At 28.5% G+C, this 17,975-nt stretch overlaps 1 protein-coding gene across 1 annotated transcript in view; it reads left to right on the top strand.

Annotated features, from left to right (window-relative positions):
• Positions 1-17,030, top strand: part of Ser (protein serrate) — a 404,147-nt gene extending 387,117 nt beyond the window's left edge. The window contains exons 14-20 of the mRNA XM_075366833.1: positions 1,394-1,621; positions 3,059-3,271; positions 5,969-6,100; positions 7,206-7,387; positions 10,500-10,841; positions 12,503-12,653; positions 16,179-17,030. Of these exons, the coding sequence (XP_075222948.1) occupies positions 1,394-1,621; positions 3,059-3,271; positions 5,969-6,100; positions 7,206-7,387; positions 10,500-10,841; positions 12,503-12,653; positions 16,179-16,729 (1,799 nt within the window). The 3' untranslated portion in view covers positions 16,730-17,030. The remainder of the gene's footprint in view (positions 1-1,393; positions 1,622-3,058; positions 3,272-5,968; positions 6,101-7,205; positions 7,388-10,499; positions 10,842-12,502; positions 12,654-16,178) is intronic.
• The last annotated feature ends 945 nt before the right edge of the window (positions 17,031-17,975 follow it).

The following is a 17,975-nucleotide window of genomic DNA, read 5'->3' on the forward strand; positions in this document are numbered from 1 at the left end:
AAAATGGATATTCTTTAATAATACTGTAGTTATTCTACATCAATTTTAAATTGTATATACTTATTTTCCTGTTTATTTATTCCAGATTCTTATTTTTCATTTGAAATAATAACAAAAACTCAGTAAATCTTAATTAAGTAAATAAATTTTATCAAAATTAATAATATTAAATTAGCTAAATGTGAAGATATTACAAATAAAATAGTTGAGTTGTTAAATAGCAAACATATATGACTAAGTTATTTTTATTATACTAAAAAAACAATACAAAAAGATTATCATGATAAAATGCCTAGTTATTGTTTTTCAGACAGTCCTGAAGATAGTGTATCACATGATTTTAGCTCATAGACATATTAAAATAGATTCCATTGATGAATTTGCTTAATTCTTCAAAAGTAAGATTTATAATAATTTGTAAATATTGAAATTGTGATTTTCATAAAATACGCTATATTTATTAAGTAAAAATGCTTAGCTTTGAGGTTATCTCTGAGTGAGTCAGTTTTGTCAATTAAAAGAAAAGAAAAAATGAGCTCTTATAATGTGAATTTTGGTTATAATGATTCACCAAACTTACAGCAAACAACTTACTAGCAAACAAGTTTTCTAGTTTGCCCTTTCCCTATTGTAATTCCCATCAACATCATGACAGGGTGAACTTGATTTTATGATGTTAACATAATTCCAATTTTCTTCATTTTTTCTTGAAATTACTCTTCTGATTATATTTTCCAAACATTTTTTTCTTTACTTTATAAGACTTTCTATTATTTATTGAATAAACATAAGGCCTTTTTAATGTACTAAGTCTACTAGAAAGTTATGATTAAGAAATATCTTTGTTAAGTGAATCTTAAATAATCACTGTTGTATTCTACTTGAAATAGAATCAATGGATAATGAAATTACATGTAAATCTACATTTCAAGTTTGTTGTTGTTTTTCTTTTACCAAGTCTTAGATTCAGCATAAAATAAAATCATATTTCAAAATAAATTATGAGTATTTTATGTTCTGTTAGTTTGAATTTCTTCAAAATAATGGTATGTAAATAATTATTAATATTTTACTATTTGTTCAATAAGTTCACTACCAGTTAAACATCCTACAGCATTACTGTTGTATTTACTATGTGTCAGTGATGTCAGCTGACATCTTTAACCTTTTTTAAATTTATTTTTACCTCCAGTATTTCTTTTTTATGTACATTGCATCTTGTAAATTATTACTAACTCTTAGTTTTCATTTTCCAAAACAACACCATGCTAATAGTTATACTAATCAATTAAATTTAAAAATATATTTGTATGTCACTTGTGTAAAAATTTTTGATATTGATAATAAACTATTCTGAATTATAAAAATGAGAAATTACTGTCTTTTTTTTCAGATAAGAATGAATGTGAGCCTAACCCTTGCCAAAACAATGGTACTTGTGTTGATGGTGATGCTGACTTTAGTTGTGAATGCCGTGGCGGCTGGAAAGGAAAGACTTGTAGTTTAAGACACAGCCATTGTGATCGTGGTACATGTCAAAATGGTGGTACTTGCCAAGATTTAGGTCATTCTTACCTTTGTCGTTGTCCCCCAGATTGGGAAGGAACTACTTGCCATATAGGTGTGGATTTTATTTTTAATTAATTTGTTTTACGAAGAAATAAAACTCTACACAAATTTAATAAAGATCTTTCTTAATCTATTATGTTAATAAAACTAAAATCTAAATATGAATAAAACTAAAATATTATTTCACTTAGATATGAAACAAAAAATTATTCTTTATCCTTTTATTTTTGTATCTTCCTCTCATTTAACATCTGATTTCTTAGAGAACATTATTGTATAGCAAATATTATGTGTATTATACTCGTATAATATAATTCTTATGCTCACTGTTACTGGAGGAATCAGAACAATGTAATTAATTATATGCACTTGCATGCATATGTGTTTGTAGTAAAATCTGAGTAACAGGAGAGGAATTAATTGCAGTGCATATAGTGGTATACATTTAAATAAGCAGGAAATTATTTTATATAGACGCTCAACTCTTTGGTAATGTTATTCAATAGATTTTATGTGACAATTATTTGATTGTACAGTTGTAGAGAAGATAATTTTTCAATGAAAAATTTGATTGTTGTCAATTTTTTAATATAAAATTAATATTGATATTTTTTATTATATAGCACATCTCATTTCCCTTATCATTATCTTACTTTTTTTTGTCAGAGCTGCACATATTTGTGGATAGTGCCCTCTATACTGGTAGGAAATTCAAAACTTGACCAATTGTATTTTAACAGTAATGGCCCTTTGGTATCTACCAGCTTGGCAATTCAAGCATGTGACAAGTTATATAAGTTCAATCACTAAATAAAGGGTACTAAATAATTCTGGGAACTTCAGTCTGAGAATCAACAAAACTGCATAAAGTAACTTAGATTTACAGAATCTCTAACAAATCAACCTAGCAACTGATGTACTTAAAAAAATTACAACATTCTCTTCAATATTTAACTGCAATTATTACCTCGCATTAATAATCCTTGAAGGATGTGTTGAACATAAATAGATAAGACATTTTAAAATTAGATTGAAATTAATCAGTTACCTTATTTTTTTCTAAACTGCCAAGTAAAAATTTACATATAACATAATTAATTACAAGAATTCTTATACTACTTGTAAAAACAATAATCTTTCTAGAATTTTTAAGTTATTTAGTTTGTTTTTAAACATATAGAAAGCCAGCTATTTTTACTTATGTTTTATTATGCATTTGCCTTTTTGTAGATTTAAGATTATACTTCTCAACAGACTATGAGTCCAATTACATATTTATATTATTTATGTATATTTGTTTATACAAATATACATAAATTTATATATTTTTTTATTTAGTTGTATCTTGTCCATTCTAAGGACAATTAATCAATAAAATGTATTCATGTCCCACTATATTTTAATAAAAAATTTCATTTTCATGTTTATTTTATTTTATTTTTTTTAGCATAAAGGTATAGAAATTTTATGATTTTTTTTTATTTTGCAGCTAAAACTCAAGCATGCAGATCCAGTCCATGTCAGAATGGAGCTACTTGTGTTAACACTGGTGATAGTTATTCATGTATTTGTAAAGAAGGTTTTGAGGGTCAGCATTGTCAACATGATATCAATGACTGTTTACCTCCTCCGTGTTATAATGGTGGGAAATGTGTTGATGGTATCAATTGGTTTCGTTGTGAATGTGCACTTGGATTTGCAGGTATAAATTAAAACATATCTACACTTATTTCCCTTATTAATTTTTTCTTACTGAATTTTTTTAATAAGATGCTGTCTGTGTTAAGTTTTACATGAATTATTGCCCTTAGTTTATTAAATACTATAAAATTCTCTTGCCATTCTATGTACCCTTACAATCATTTTTTGTAATGCTTTATTTTTAAAGTTCTGAAGCACAAGTCAAAAGGAAATTCAAACCATGTTTTTTTTAATAGAAAAAATCAGAACATAACCTTGTAATAGATTAAATATAATCTATAAATATATTTTACCCACCCTTAAGATCTCTAAACATTTGTAGGTACCTTATTATTGTAATAATATATGAATTTTACAAAATATGTTCTACAAAAAATTCTATAGTCACTGTCTTTACAAGCCACAGTTTTTAAAATCTGATATTTTAACACATTTAATTTACTAGTTTAATATAATTCCCTTTGTTTATCTTTTCTTATCTAACATATTTATGAAAGATTTAGGTAGCTAATACAAGTAATTGATTGATCTTCAAATTCTTTTTATTCTTTATGTCTGCAAATTATATATATCTTTATACACTTATTAGTTTGTGTATATTTCTTAAGTGTTTGAATTAATTAAATTTAAAAAAATAAATTGTTCTACCTCTCAACACTGGTATATCTCACACCTTCACTTTTATGAATAAGTAAGGAATAATCTTTTTGTTTTAGTGACTTTTTCCTGTGTAATGTTTTTTACTTTAATATCTAAAATCAGTGTCCTCTTAATACAACTGCAATGCAATTTTTTTTATACTCATCCAATTTCAAAATTTCAAATTGTTTGCTCATTAAAGTTAAAAAAATAAATCTTTTATAAATAAAATTTTTATTTAAAAATGGAAATGAAAGATACTCTTGAAAAACATACCTTTGAGGGGTGTTTTTTGAAGCGAAGCTTTTTACTGCAGGCTTCAGGATGGGGAGTCAACTGAGAAAAAATAAGCATCGTGAAAAAGCATCACTCACCAGTTGACTCCTTCACTATGCCTATTGTGTGTGATCCAATTCAGCTGACCATATAGGATAGAAAACATGTGCTCCAACTTGTATTAATGATTAAACTTTATGTTATGTTTAAAACTTTCTATGTTTTATATAAATAAATGTTTTTTATAATACATGTATTTCATTGTTAGTTACTACTTCTTTTTAATAAAAAATTTGATCATTTTGTGTATATTGCATATATGTTATTTTATACCATTAATAATTCATATAATATTATGTAAGAAGCTTCACTTCCATAGTGTGTCCATGCACTGACACACTTGTTTTAAATTTTTTTTATTTTCTGTTCTGAATGTACTTGAAGCTGATAAGATTCTAAAATATATTATAATTGAATAGATATGTATATGGTTTTTCCTTGAACACATACTACATACAGAGCCTGTACTGAAAAGTCATTACTTTGTCTAAGATTAGAAGAAATATTAAATACATATTTTAACTGTTACAGTATTATAAAACTATAGAAAAATATCATGAAATTACAGTAGATACATAAATTTGCACACAATTTATATGAAAATGTTTCTGTATTTGAGTTCACACTTTTGTCACCAGAGAGCACCATATAAACCATATAACCATATGAGCACCATATAACTGATAGAGCACCATATAACTGATTGTATAACATGATTTCTTCATTTTATTTTGAGTTCCACTTTTGTTACTGATGAAAATATTCCCTGATTCTAGTTAATAAATTTTATTTTTAAGTTTATCCTCCTCATACAGTTAATTTAATGTTTATTAATTATTTTTCTTTGGTATTAGGTGTTTTAAATTATTTGGTGAAAAGGTGTTTCTTCACTCTTACTTATTAGTAATCACATTATCTTTTTTAGTAGTCCTGAAAGATTAATTTATACAGTAAAGCTAAGTAAGACTTATGCAATAAAGCTATTAAAAATATAATTTTGCAGCATTCACTAAGTGGAGCTTGCAGTTGTTGAGTCTAATACAAGGTTCCATTCTTTGAAATAAACGAAAGTAATTTAAGTTTTCTAAAATCAGAGTTTTACTACACCAACTGCCATTCTTTTTTTTTTTATCGTTATTGTCATATGTCTTTCTTTGTCTTGTGAGTTATTAGATAAAAACAGTAAAATAACAATTTTACCTTATAATTTTTTAAACCTAAACATTTGGGTGTTTTCTGGGACTTTATTGCAATTTTTAACTGACCAAAAAATTATCAGTGAAATAATTTTTTACAAGATTCCATCTACTCTTTAAAGAGTTTTTAAAATTGTAAAATATGGCAACAGTTCACTGAAAAAAATGATGAAGTTATCAGAAAATACAGAAATAGAAGCTTAAACTCAATTTAAACTTATTTAATTAACTGCATGTTATAAAAGTGTGTTTGTATTATGTGTATGTGTGTCTGTGTGTGTGTGTGTGTCTGTGTGTGTGTGTGCGTGCGACATAGGCTGCTGCATATAGGATTGTATAATTTCTTGGATTATAAAATTCATTGATTATAATTTATGAGTAGTTTATTTTTTATCAAAAGGTATCAAGAAAATATAGAATTTTTTTGAAATAATTAACAAAATTTAATTTAAAAGAGAATATAATGAAAAATCCAGAAAAAAAGGTATAGATGATGCAGCTCAGTGAATCATTTTCTTTTGTTATAGGTCCTGATTGTAGAATAAATTTAAATGAATGTGCCTCAAGTCCTTGCGGAGCAGGAGCTACATGTATAGATGGAATAGCATCATATTCTTGTATATGTCCTCCTGGTAGAAAAGGAGTACAGTGTCAAGAAGGTAAAACCTTTTTAATATTTTTATAAAACACTGCAAATATTCTTTTATTAGATTTTATATTTTAACAAATAAATAATTTTTAAACTTCAGTATGTTAAATATTAGTTTTTAATTAATTGTTTGCAAATATCTGGATCCCATCAAGTGAATTTCTTATTTAAAATTATTTTGCAGTGTGTAATAATTTTACATCATGATTTAAATGATAGTAAACATGATTCTAAAGTATAATCAATTTTCATTACAGAAATTTCTGTAAAATGTTAAACAGATCTCTAAAACTTCAACAAAACACTGTCCCATAATTTACACAACTTGAACTCAACTGGACTCTTGAATATATAAAATAAAATAAATTTAGATATAACAACTGTGAAAGAAATTTGTCTGATTCTGCCAGAAAAGCTTTAATTTTACATTTCCTTGGTTATCTATAATGATTTAATTGCAGTATTGTGTTAGTAAACTCATTTTACAACTTTTCCTGCTTTAGTAGAATTTCTCCATGAATACATGTTGTATGTTCTGTTTTTACATTGAAGGGATAATGTAAGGCATAATATGCCATGAATGTCTTTTCTAGGTTTTTCTTTTTTAGAAATTTTATTCAAAATTTATGATCTGCTTTATGGCTGGTAATTGGATTTCATCGTGAAAAAGGAAAATGATAGATTCGTTTAGCATTATCTTACTGAATAGCTACTCTTTTTAAAGTAACTAAATATTGCTATATATATTAATAAAATTAAACACATTAACCTTCAGTAAAAAGTTGGCTAACGTAGAAGTATAGAATAGCAAATGATAAAGAAATATTTTTATGCTAAAAAAAAATTATTTTTATGCAATCTACTACCACATTTAATGAGTTAAATATAATCTAAACCACACATTTAAAATTGATTAGCAATTGTTTAATTATGCAGTAAATGTAGAAGTACTTTCATAACCTCCATAAATTTACTTGCGTAGTTCAGTCTTAAGAGAAGTCACTTGTGCATTTTTCTTTTACTTTTTTGGCTTATGAAAAAAAAACCTAAGCTATTTTTAAATATTTGTTTTTTTAACCATTAATACTGATGTTTATATATGCAATATCTTTTAGTGGATGAACTTTCTTTACATCGAGGAGTGTGTCTATGGCAAGGGCAATATTTTGCAAGTGGTACTAAATGGCCTCATGACTGCAACACTTGTTCATGCACAGAAGGAGAAGTACGCTGCACAAAGTTATGGTGTGGTTTAGGAAATTGCATCGGTCAGGTGTCAGCATGTGCAGATAATCAGGTGAATATCAATATCTATTGTGCTTAAATTTTTATAAAGAGAGATTTAATTAGATTATTATAAAGTAAGTTTTCAATCCTTTTTACACAGATAAAGGTATAATATACCCTATCCCTAAAATTAGGAATCAAAAATGTTTGTTTATGTTTGACTCTGAAACCACTGGTTATGTAATTACACTGTTAAACAAAAAAAAAAATTTAATGTTTCTCTAAGTGTGATACCATTTCTTGTATTGCTCTTTTGTGTACATTACAGATCTGTAAATACAATTTTTCTATCACCCTTAGTTTTAAATAAATTATGCTTCAAAAAAAAATTAAGGGAAAATATAGTTAAAGTTTGTAAAATTTATAATTTTGCATGGTCATATCCATGTTAGAATGATTTTGCTGATGCTTTTCTTTTATAAATATATTATTTATAGCCTGAGGCACATCCCGAATTAATGTACAACAGTAATCAGCTAACATGTTAGTATTCCATTTCCCTTTATAGCGGCTTTCCATAACCAAAATGTCTTGATGGAAACATTCACTGTGTTCGTCATGTACATCTCTGATGTTGTCCAAGAAAAAATCCAGATGTGATTGGAGGAAATGTATTTTTAAAGACATATTACATCCCACAACTTCGTATGAAGTAAGAAGTTGATTAACAATATTGCGGTAATTGTCGGATTTTTGTTAGCCAAGAAAATTTTTGTAAATGTCTTTAAATGAAGCACAAGCTGCACTTTCTACATTGTTTAACATTGAATTAAATACATCATCTTTGACCAACTCTCTTATTTGAGGACCAACAAATATTCCTTTTTTAATTTTTTTGTCACTTACATTTGGAAATTTCTGCCTGATGTACAAAAATCTGACACTATCTTTCTTCATTGCTTTTACAAAATTTTTCATTAGTCCTACCTTGATGATGGAGAGGGGGTAAAAATATTTTTTTGATTTCAAGTAAGGGCTTATGAATAATATTTTCCCATTTGGAGTTAAATTGCCTTGTTTCTTCCACTCTTTGGTAACATAATGTTTATCCCTAGCTTGGTTGTCCCATTCGCAAAGTAAGCACATGTACTTAGTATAGCCTAACTGCATGCCCAACAAAATTGGTATAATTTTTAAATCACCACATATGTTCCAGCTATGATTTTTATAATTTATTTTTTCAAGAACGTCTTTCATCACATCGTATGTCTCTTTCAAATTAATACCATAAGCGATTTGGTATCGAATCATATTTGTTACCATTGTGTAATAGAACCACTTTTAAACTATACTTGGATGAATCTATGAAAAGGCACCAGTCCTCAGGTTTATGAACTTGTCCTAAGTGCAACATAAGCTCATCAATATTTGTGCAATAAACCAAATTATTTTCATCAATAAAGTACTGAGAAAGTTTTTTTGTTGACTTCGAAAGCCTGAAATTTTTGTATTTTTTGATGTAAATTCCAACCTTGCAGTCTTGGCCTTAACAGTTCAGCTTGATTTTCTGATAAATTTAAATCCCTAACCAAGTCACTTAATTCACCTTGTGATATAAGATTTGGCTTATTGGAAGATAATTCAAAATCAAAATCATTGTTGTCTTCTTCAGTACTGCCTGATTCTTCATTGCTGCTTTTGAAACATACATTCACAGGTGGCTCAGGAACTGGAATAATTTCACTGTGAGATAAAGGTTTGAATGCAGATTGCAATGAAGGATATTTTACAGTATGTTTAAATTTTTTAGAAATTCCAGACATGCTTGTTAAACAAAAGTAACTATTGGTTACTAAAGAAATTATCGGTTAAAGGTACACCAAATGGCAAAGCCTTCTGTGTACCTTTCAGCCATCCTCTTAAATATACAGAAAAATTAATGCATATTATATGAGAAGCCCACATCTTATCCTGATCACAAATTCTACACTGAAAGTACAAATGATATGCTTTTTTAATTAAAGGTGTAATGTTTTTTCTATTTGATTTTACAGTAAACTCACCACATACATTACAAAAGTCATCAACATCATTTACACAATTTCAAGGCATTATGAGATTGCACTGTTAACAAACTTAAGACAGCAATAAGACTGAACAAAATTAATTCATTCCTAAATCCGGTTCAAAATACAAACAATACAGCAGTGTATTCAGTTTCATTGTTTTGACCTGCACAGACATGATTAATCTTATCCATGAAGGCTCACTCTTCAGTATTATATATGATGTCATAATATGTGACTATGATACGATTTAATTCTTTGTCTAGTATTGTTTATTTATAGCTTACAAATTATGTTAACAAACTTAAACAATAAAAAATGAGCTAACAAAATACAATATAGGAGCTTAAAATGCTAACTATACATTGAAAAATGAAAAAAAAATCCTTTAATTAAAATTAAACATTTTTCAAAAATGGTGGATGTGAAAGATTCTGAATTCATATATTTTCAGCATCAAAAAACAGATTAAAATCATGTATCGCATATTAGGAAACAAAAATTTTGTTTATCAGTGTTATGTTTTTGTTATTTTTCTCTAAATATGGTATTATTGGGTAACAAAACAGTTTTCAACCCCTCCTCATAAAAGGGGTGCGACAGGGAAGGAAAATCAGATTTAATTTAAATAAGTTCCAACTTTTCTGTTTCAAATTAATTGACATAATTTTTTATTAGTTGATGATATACATCTTATTATGATAACATTTCTTATTACTTTTCTTTAGTTAAGAAAATAATTATACTCATAATATTATATGTAATTTTTAACTTTATAATTGAAAGAAGAATTAAATTTTAAACATTGTTAAATAATAGTAACTATTCAAATGTCAAAACTTTTTAAACTGTTGAAAGTAATTTTTGAATTATTAGTTAATGGAGAAAGATAAATAAACGTAGTTATACAGTCTTAATTATTTTATACATAATTTATCTAACTTCTTGTTTGAAGGCAAATTAAGGGAATAGCATTTGCTTAATAGTTCTTTGTACTATTAAGTAAAAAGATTTATTTGTTATTTATTTGATATTTGTATTTATTTGTGATTTATTTACATATTAAACAGTAAATTTGTTGTATATTTTTACTATAAGATTTTCATTAATTTCTAGGTGTGTGTGCCTGTTGGAAGAGAATGGTGTCTCAATGGAGGTTGTTTACCATGGGGAGAGTGCCGAGCATTGTTAAGTGGAAAGTTAGTTGGACCACCACAACTTCCTGCACCACCATCTTGCTGGCCAAATCAAGCAATTCTTAGTAACTCCTGTGCACGTATCACACTTCTTATTGATAGAACTAAACTAGGAACTAGAACTGGTGTCAGTATTGAAGGTCTTTGTGCTGATATAAGAATTTTACTTGCAGCTCATCAAACTGCTAATGATCTACAAGATCATCTTGTTGTACTCTGTGATCTTAAAACTGGTGCCAATGACACAATTGAAGTCACAGTGGTATGTATTAGTATTGATCATATATATTTATTAAACTACCTAACTGTTATAATTATGCAAGTGTTTATTAATTGTTACATGTTAATATCCATCAAGCTTAAGTATATGACAAATGGATATTGAAGAAACTATTTTTATTTAGTTGTGATAGAAGAAAAAAAAAACATTTTTTCTTTCAAAGTTAAAATACTATCTACTATTAAAAGTATAATTATAATTTTAATAATTTACTCACATAATACAGTATTTGTTTTTCTTAAAAATGAACTTAAGCAATATTTGACTATAGAAAATTTTTAGTGTAGTCATTTTGGATGTAAAATTGATCGTACCTGGTAATTGTTATATTAGTTTGCATTTTGGTTCCTCTGTTTCAGAATATTTTAGAACGCCTCAGACCATTGGTTAGTATTCTGTTAATTTCAACTACTAGCTAATTACCATAGGTGATTCTGTAAGCATTCCCATTGAAATGCAACAGTTTCCTGTACTGCCTGACACACTTGTAATTTTTATGAGTGTTATTAGCTATTTGTAATAAATTAGCATATGTAATTCATATCATTACCGTGGTCTTATTTTATGCCACCTTCATGATCATACAAGTACGAGGGTTATTTTTTTTCAAGGTCCGATCGGTCACAAAATTAAAACCACAGTGAAAATAAAAAATTGTTATTTGTAACTAGTACTTACATAGTTACGCTATTTCTCTACATAGTCGCCACTCCGATTTAGACATTTGTCATAGCATGGTACCAATTTTCCAATACCCTCGTCATAGAACGGAGCCACCTGCGTTTTCAGCCATGTTTGTACACTGGTCTGCAGCTCGATGTCTGTGCCAAAATGTTGCCCTCCTAGCCAGCGTTTCATGTAAGCAAAGAGGTGAAAATCGGATGAAGCCAAGTCTGGGCTGTATAGTGGGTGATCAAACACTTCCCAACGAAATTGCTGTAGAAGCTTCTTTTTTACAGCTGCAGTGTGCGGCCAAGCATTGTCATGGAGAAAGACAATACCTGATAACAGCATTCCTCTCCGCTTATTCTGAATTGCCCTTTGTAGACATTGAAGAGTCATGCAGTATGAGGCTGCAGTGATGGTCATGCCACGTTCCATGAATTCCACCAAGAGAACTCCATTCCGGTCCCAGAACACAGTAGCCGTACACTTTCTGTTGGAGAAGGTACGCTTGAACTTCTTTGGTTTACTGGGAGAATGAGAATGCATCCACTGTTTGGATTGTTCTTTTGTTTCTTCAGTTTTGAAATGGACCCATGTCTCATCCCCTGTGACAATTTTATTCAAAAAATCTTCTCCATTGTGGTAGCACTGGAGAAACGTTAGGGAGGCATCCATTCTCATTGTTTTGTGATGTTCGGACAGCATCTTGGGAACCCATCTCGCACACAGTTTGTGGTACTGAAGTCTCTCACTCACAATGGTGTAGAGAGCTGACCTTAAAATCTCAGGAAACGAATCACTCAATACAGAAATTGTTAACCGACGATTTTCTTGAATTACCTCATCCACTCGCTCAACAAGATCATCGGTTGAGACTCGCTTCCTTCCCTGACCGCCTGCATCATGAATTTTGTATTATAAAATAAAAATAAAAAATTAATTTTAAGTATTAAATTGATTGAATTTTTATTTTACAGTCAGACACTAGAGGTGATGGTGATGCAGTCAAAGAAGGAGTTAGAGTTGTTGGAGAACAAATAAGTCGAAAACAAATGAGTATAGCATCAGCTCTTACTGCTGTTGTTGAAGTTAAGGTTGATACTGCTGTTGTAAGTCAACAGAAACAAGGTAAGTTATCATAAATGTCTTGAGTAGATATAATTTTTTTATATATATTCCTTCATATATATAAAAATAAAAGAATATATATAAAATAAAGCAAAATATATAAAGGAACCCAGTATATACATACTGACCCACCGGGTTGGTCTAGTGGTGAATGCGTCTTCCCAAATCAGCTGATTTGGAAGTCGAGAGTTCCAGCGTTCAAGTCGTAGTAAAGACAGTTATTTTAACACGGATTTAAATACTAGATCGTGGATACCGGTGTTCTTTGGTGGTTGGGTTTCAATTAACCACACATCTCAGGAATGGTCGGACTGAGACTGTACAAGACTACACTTCATTTACACTCATACATATCATCCTCATTCATCCTCTGAAGTATTATCTGAACGGTAATTACCGGAGGCTAAACAGGAAAAAAGAAAGAAGAAGAAGTATATACATACTGGGTTCCTTTAAAAGGTGAGGCCAAACTCTAGGAAGTGATTCTACTTAATATACTGAAGAAAAAATATACAGAGTGAGCAACATAAAACAGAACCCATAATGAAACCATTACCCAACACTATTTATGAAAGACTCTTACACAACTAGCGCGTCTAGTGGAGGTACATGTTACTACTGAATTTTGCTGCCATTTGTCAAGTGATTACATCTCAGTGCAGTATATGTTTTGTTGCAGTTCAGTATTGTGAGTGCAATTGTGTTAGTTAAAATGCCTTATTCAGTCCAGGAGAGGATAGCTTTAGTTAAAGCCTACATTCATTCTGGATTATTTGAATAATCATGTCAAGATTTGTAGAAAAATTTCCAAGTGCCTATATCTCAGCGAAGAGTAGCTTACACGATTTAGTTAAAAAATGGTGTACAATAGGTTTGGTTCAAGTGCAAAACAAAGTAGGCAACCTTGCTAGAACACCATAGGCCATTATTGATAATGAAAGGAGAATTACTGCCAGCCCAGAAGATGGCATTTCAAAGAATTCTATGCGCAATTAAATGATAATGAGAAAGAATACAGTTTCAAGCAAGACTGATCAACATGTCACACATTAAACGTTTCACTGAATCGCGTTCATGCAGATTTCCCAAATGAGCAAGCTGTCAGCAGAGGACAGTGGCCTCCACGTTCACCAGAGTTGCCTTCTTGCAAATTTTCCTTTGGGGCTACTTAAAGGAGAGAATTTATGCATCTAATCCCTACAATATTGATAAACTGAAGGTGTGAACATTCAACCAGAAATCAACGCAATTGACAACAACGTTTTGAATCAGACAACTCTCAAGATTATCAATTGAGCAAAAAAGTGCATCAAGGCCCAGGGTGGTCATTTTGAACATATTTTGTAACAATAAGATAAATAAATGTAACATTTAAATTATTTTTTATGTTTTTCTTCATTAATTTATCCATATCATTCATAAAATTTCATTCCAACATAACTACCGATTCTGCAGCAGTTACATTATGGGTTCAGTTGTATGTTGCTCACTCTGTATATGAATGTATTATAAATAAAATAGAGTAAAAAATATTTAATATAAAATTATAGAAATCAATTAAAATAACATACACTGAACCTTTAGTATCAGTACCATCAACAAATTTTCAGTCATCCAACAATATTAAATCTTTAGCTTTTTCCATAGCATCAAATTTTGACTTGTTCAGTGACTTACCATAACTTCTATCAGTTTTAACCCAAGTCTGGCCAATTATGAATTAGTTATTCCATTCTTCCATTTTTATAGCCATATTTATAGTTTGTATTGAAGTTGGATATAACTAGTTAACATTTACATTTGTAACAGTACATTTAATTTAAAACTGAATGTCTTTACAGTTCTTTTAGGTTTAAAACAGGCTATCAAATTTTTAGCCAATCAGAAGACACCATTTAGTAATGTGCTGCTTATATGAGACCTTTGAAAGATTATATAAAAAATAAAATGGTTTCATCTCTAAACAGTGATGTTATGTTCTATAACAGAATTGTTATTCTCAATTTCATGTTTGAACTAATAGTCTCATTTCTACTTTAGAATATTAAAAGTTAGAGTGAGTTAGAAAAGTTTAGAATATTACCTCAAAGTTAAAATTTTAAATTACTTATATTCTTGAGATGTTCTTAGTAGTTGCAGAAGCTATTTTATTATTCTACAAAATGTCCATTTTTTATGGAAGGTTCTGGTTCGACATCCTATTCATGCATTTTTCCCAAATGCTTAAAAAATTCATCTCTCATAAGTGATTGTGGTTGGGTTTATCCTACAGATTTTTTTTTAAACAGAAATAGGTAAAATATCTCACTTTTTCATAGATTTTGTTAAAAATAATTACTACAGATTTTTACAATTTCCTACAACTTAGATAAGGTGAAAGTATTTACTTATCATTCTCTATTCAGTTCTTTCTTACTGCAAAGAATCAAAATTCAATTAATTCCAGTTCAAACTAATCTATAATGAAGTGTGAAATAATTGAATGCCAATTCTCCCCCACATTTTCTGAACAGGAATTTTAAATAGCTTTATGAGAAGACTGAATATAAAATGTTTAGTATGTAAATAGTATTGGTAAAAATTAAAAACAAACTGCTACTTCATATTTATAACATTTAACTTTGCTAAATCTGTGAACTTTACAATACATATACTTCTGACTGAATTTAGTATGAAAACTGAGCAGTCCATTTATAATAAATAAATATTGAAGAGCATGACATTTAAATCAGTTTACTGCTTCAAAATTCTATTTTCTTCTAAACTTCAAATTGCCATAAATTTAATTAAACAAAAAGGCAAATGCTGCAAATGTGGCCTTCCCTTTTGGCATTACTTTTATGCAACTATAACATTTATGCTTGCTTGTAAATCTATGAAACAGGTCTCTAAATTTAATTGGATTAGATATTGATATAAGCATAAAACTGAAATTATTACCCAACGGTGTACAGCAGAGTGATACAATGGACATATAATAATACTGACTTTGGCTTGATTTTTTTCTGTCACCTAGTTGTATTCAAGTATGAACATAGATGTGTGCTAGATATCCGTTGCTAATCTAAACTGAGAGGGTCAAGGAGATCACAAAAAATGGTCACACAAAAAATCCTCGCACTGCTCTGTAGGTTAAGTTTTAAGATAGTAAATCACATTATTCTTAAAATTAACTACCATAAAAAAATATGTATAAAAAAGTAATAAAAAGATAATGTATTATAACAAAATAACCTAACAAAAATGAAACAGTAGGAAATCTCTTAAAATAAATTTTTGTCTTAATTCTGATTTAATTAATCCGTAATTGTTTCCTGTTTTATTTAAAGAAGTAATTTTTTAGGTTATTTTAGTTCACTTCAGGTTAAAAAAATGTTTGAACTAAAGAAGTTAAAATAACTCTGTTGTATTTTATATTGTATTTTGGTATGATATGATCCATTAGTTCTGATATTTCTTCTCTTGTATTCTTTTTGTTATTGTTCTGAAATGTGATCTGCTAGATGAGATTGATTTCATTTTCAGGTGGTGGATTCTTATTAGGTGCTCTATGTATCTTGTTAGTTATGATATGTGCTTGTGGAATGGCTGCAGTTTTTTACTGGTTCCGTGCACAAAAATCAACAGGAAATATGGGACCAACAGGATCTGACACATGTCATCGTCACCACGAAGATGAAAAATCAAACAACTTACAAAATGAAGAAAATTTAAGGCGGTATGCAAATCCGTTAAAAGAAGATGGTGGAGGACCAACTAGTTCTCAAGGTGGTAGTTTAACAAGTAGTGGAAGTCTTGGTGATTTAACGCCACGCATTAGTGTTGTTCGGCCATTATCAGCAGCATCAAGTGCTGAAATGTTAGAAATGATTTGTGAAGGTGGACCATCTTCGAGTCAAGTGCTATTACTAAAAACACAAAATGCTGATGTTAAAAAAAATACTGTTTGTGAAGCAGGTAGCCCTAATAAAGATTTTTCTTGTAAAAGAATAAATCTAAAAGTGTTGCCCCCAGTGCAAAGGACGTTGCCTCCATCTTCCAGTGAACATTCTGATGTTTTGACTGTATTAGTTTAAATACCAGCTGTTGTGTTGATTGTGAAATGTATATAAAAAAAAAAGTTTTTTTTAAAAAACTGTAAAAAGTATTTGTTGAACCTTTCAGATATAAAGGAGTAAATAAGATGTGGGAACTAATAATTCATTTTTGCCACAGTTATTGTTTATATGGAGGATTAAGTTTTTTCTTACAGAAAATAATTTGTTGTACATAAAATTTGTAAATATTATTGCGATAATTAAATGTGCAATCAGATTCTATAATTTTTTTTGCAATAGTTATTTAATAATAGTAAAAGAATAATCAAATGATTTAATTAATTCAACATAAGGAATATATATATAATTAACAAGTTTCAATTTTGTTATACATACTTATCAGTTCATAAATTACAATATACAGTTTAATTAGTGTTTTATATGTTTAATTTGGATTGTTCTTTATCTTCAGTGATTTCCATATTATTTTTGTTAATTTTCCATATTAACATATTTGTTAATTTTATCAGTGTTTTAATCCCCAAAGTTCAAATTGTAATAACATCATCTTCAATCTATTACATAAAAAATTAAGCTCATTTACAATTTTTTGGCAGAGAACTTTTTTTTAAATTCTAACATTACATAACTTTTCTATTCCAAAAAATTTCAGAATTTTTAACTATTAAAGAAATACAGAATATTTTTCTAAATAAGTAGTAGAAAATTTTTAAAAACAGGTAATTTCCAATTTATTTATAATTCTCTATTTGTTCTGAGTTATATATTTTAAATGAATTATTGAAATATCATAAATATAGGTTAAAAAGGATTTAAAAGGACTTTCATTTTTATTATTGAAGTAATATATTAATTTAAACCAATGTAGTATAAAAATTTAGATAGTCCATGCAAGATTTTTAAAGAACTAAAAGCAAAATATGTATGAATTACAGTAATTGAAGATTAGATAATAAACTAAATAAATGCATAGAAGACAAGATACTAACAAGTAGATTTAATGATGGTTTTTTTAAATTTATTTTTAATACATAAATAAATATTAATACATGTAAGAATATAAATACTGAAAAAATGGATCTGAGCAAAAAACAAGCTCAAAACAAACAGCAACAGAAATTCTAATAACTGTTTAGGTTTTTTACGTATGTGCTGGCTAATCTAAATTTTTTTAAACCATTCAATTAATCACCAACTCCAGGATTAATTAAGGCTAACCATATGGAATTATATTAAAGTTTTAAATCAAATATTGTAATGTAAT

This window comes from Lycorma delicatula, chromosome 5 (genome assembly GCF_047948215.1).
Source record: "Lycorma delicatula isolate Av1 chromosome 5, ASM4794821v1, whole genome shotgun sequence".
Taxonomy (NCBI): domain Eukaryota; kingdom Metazoa; phylum Arthropoda; class Insecta; order Hemiptera; family Fulgoridae; genus Lycorma; species Lycorma delicatula.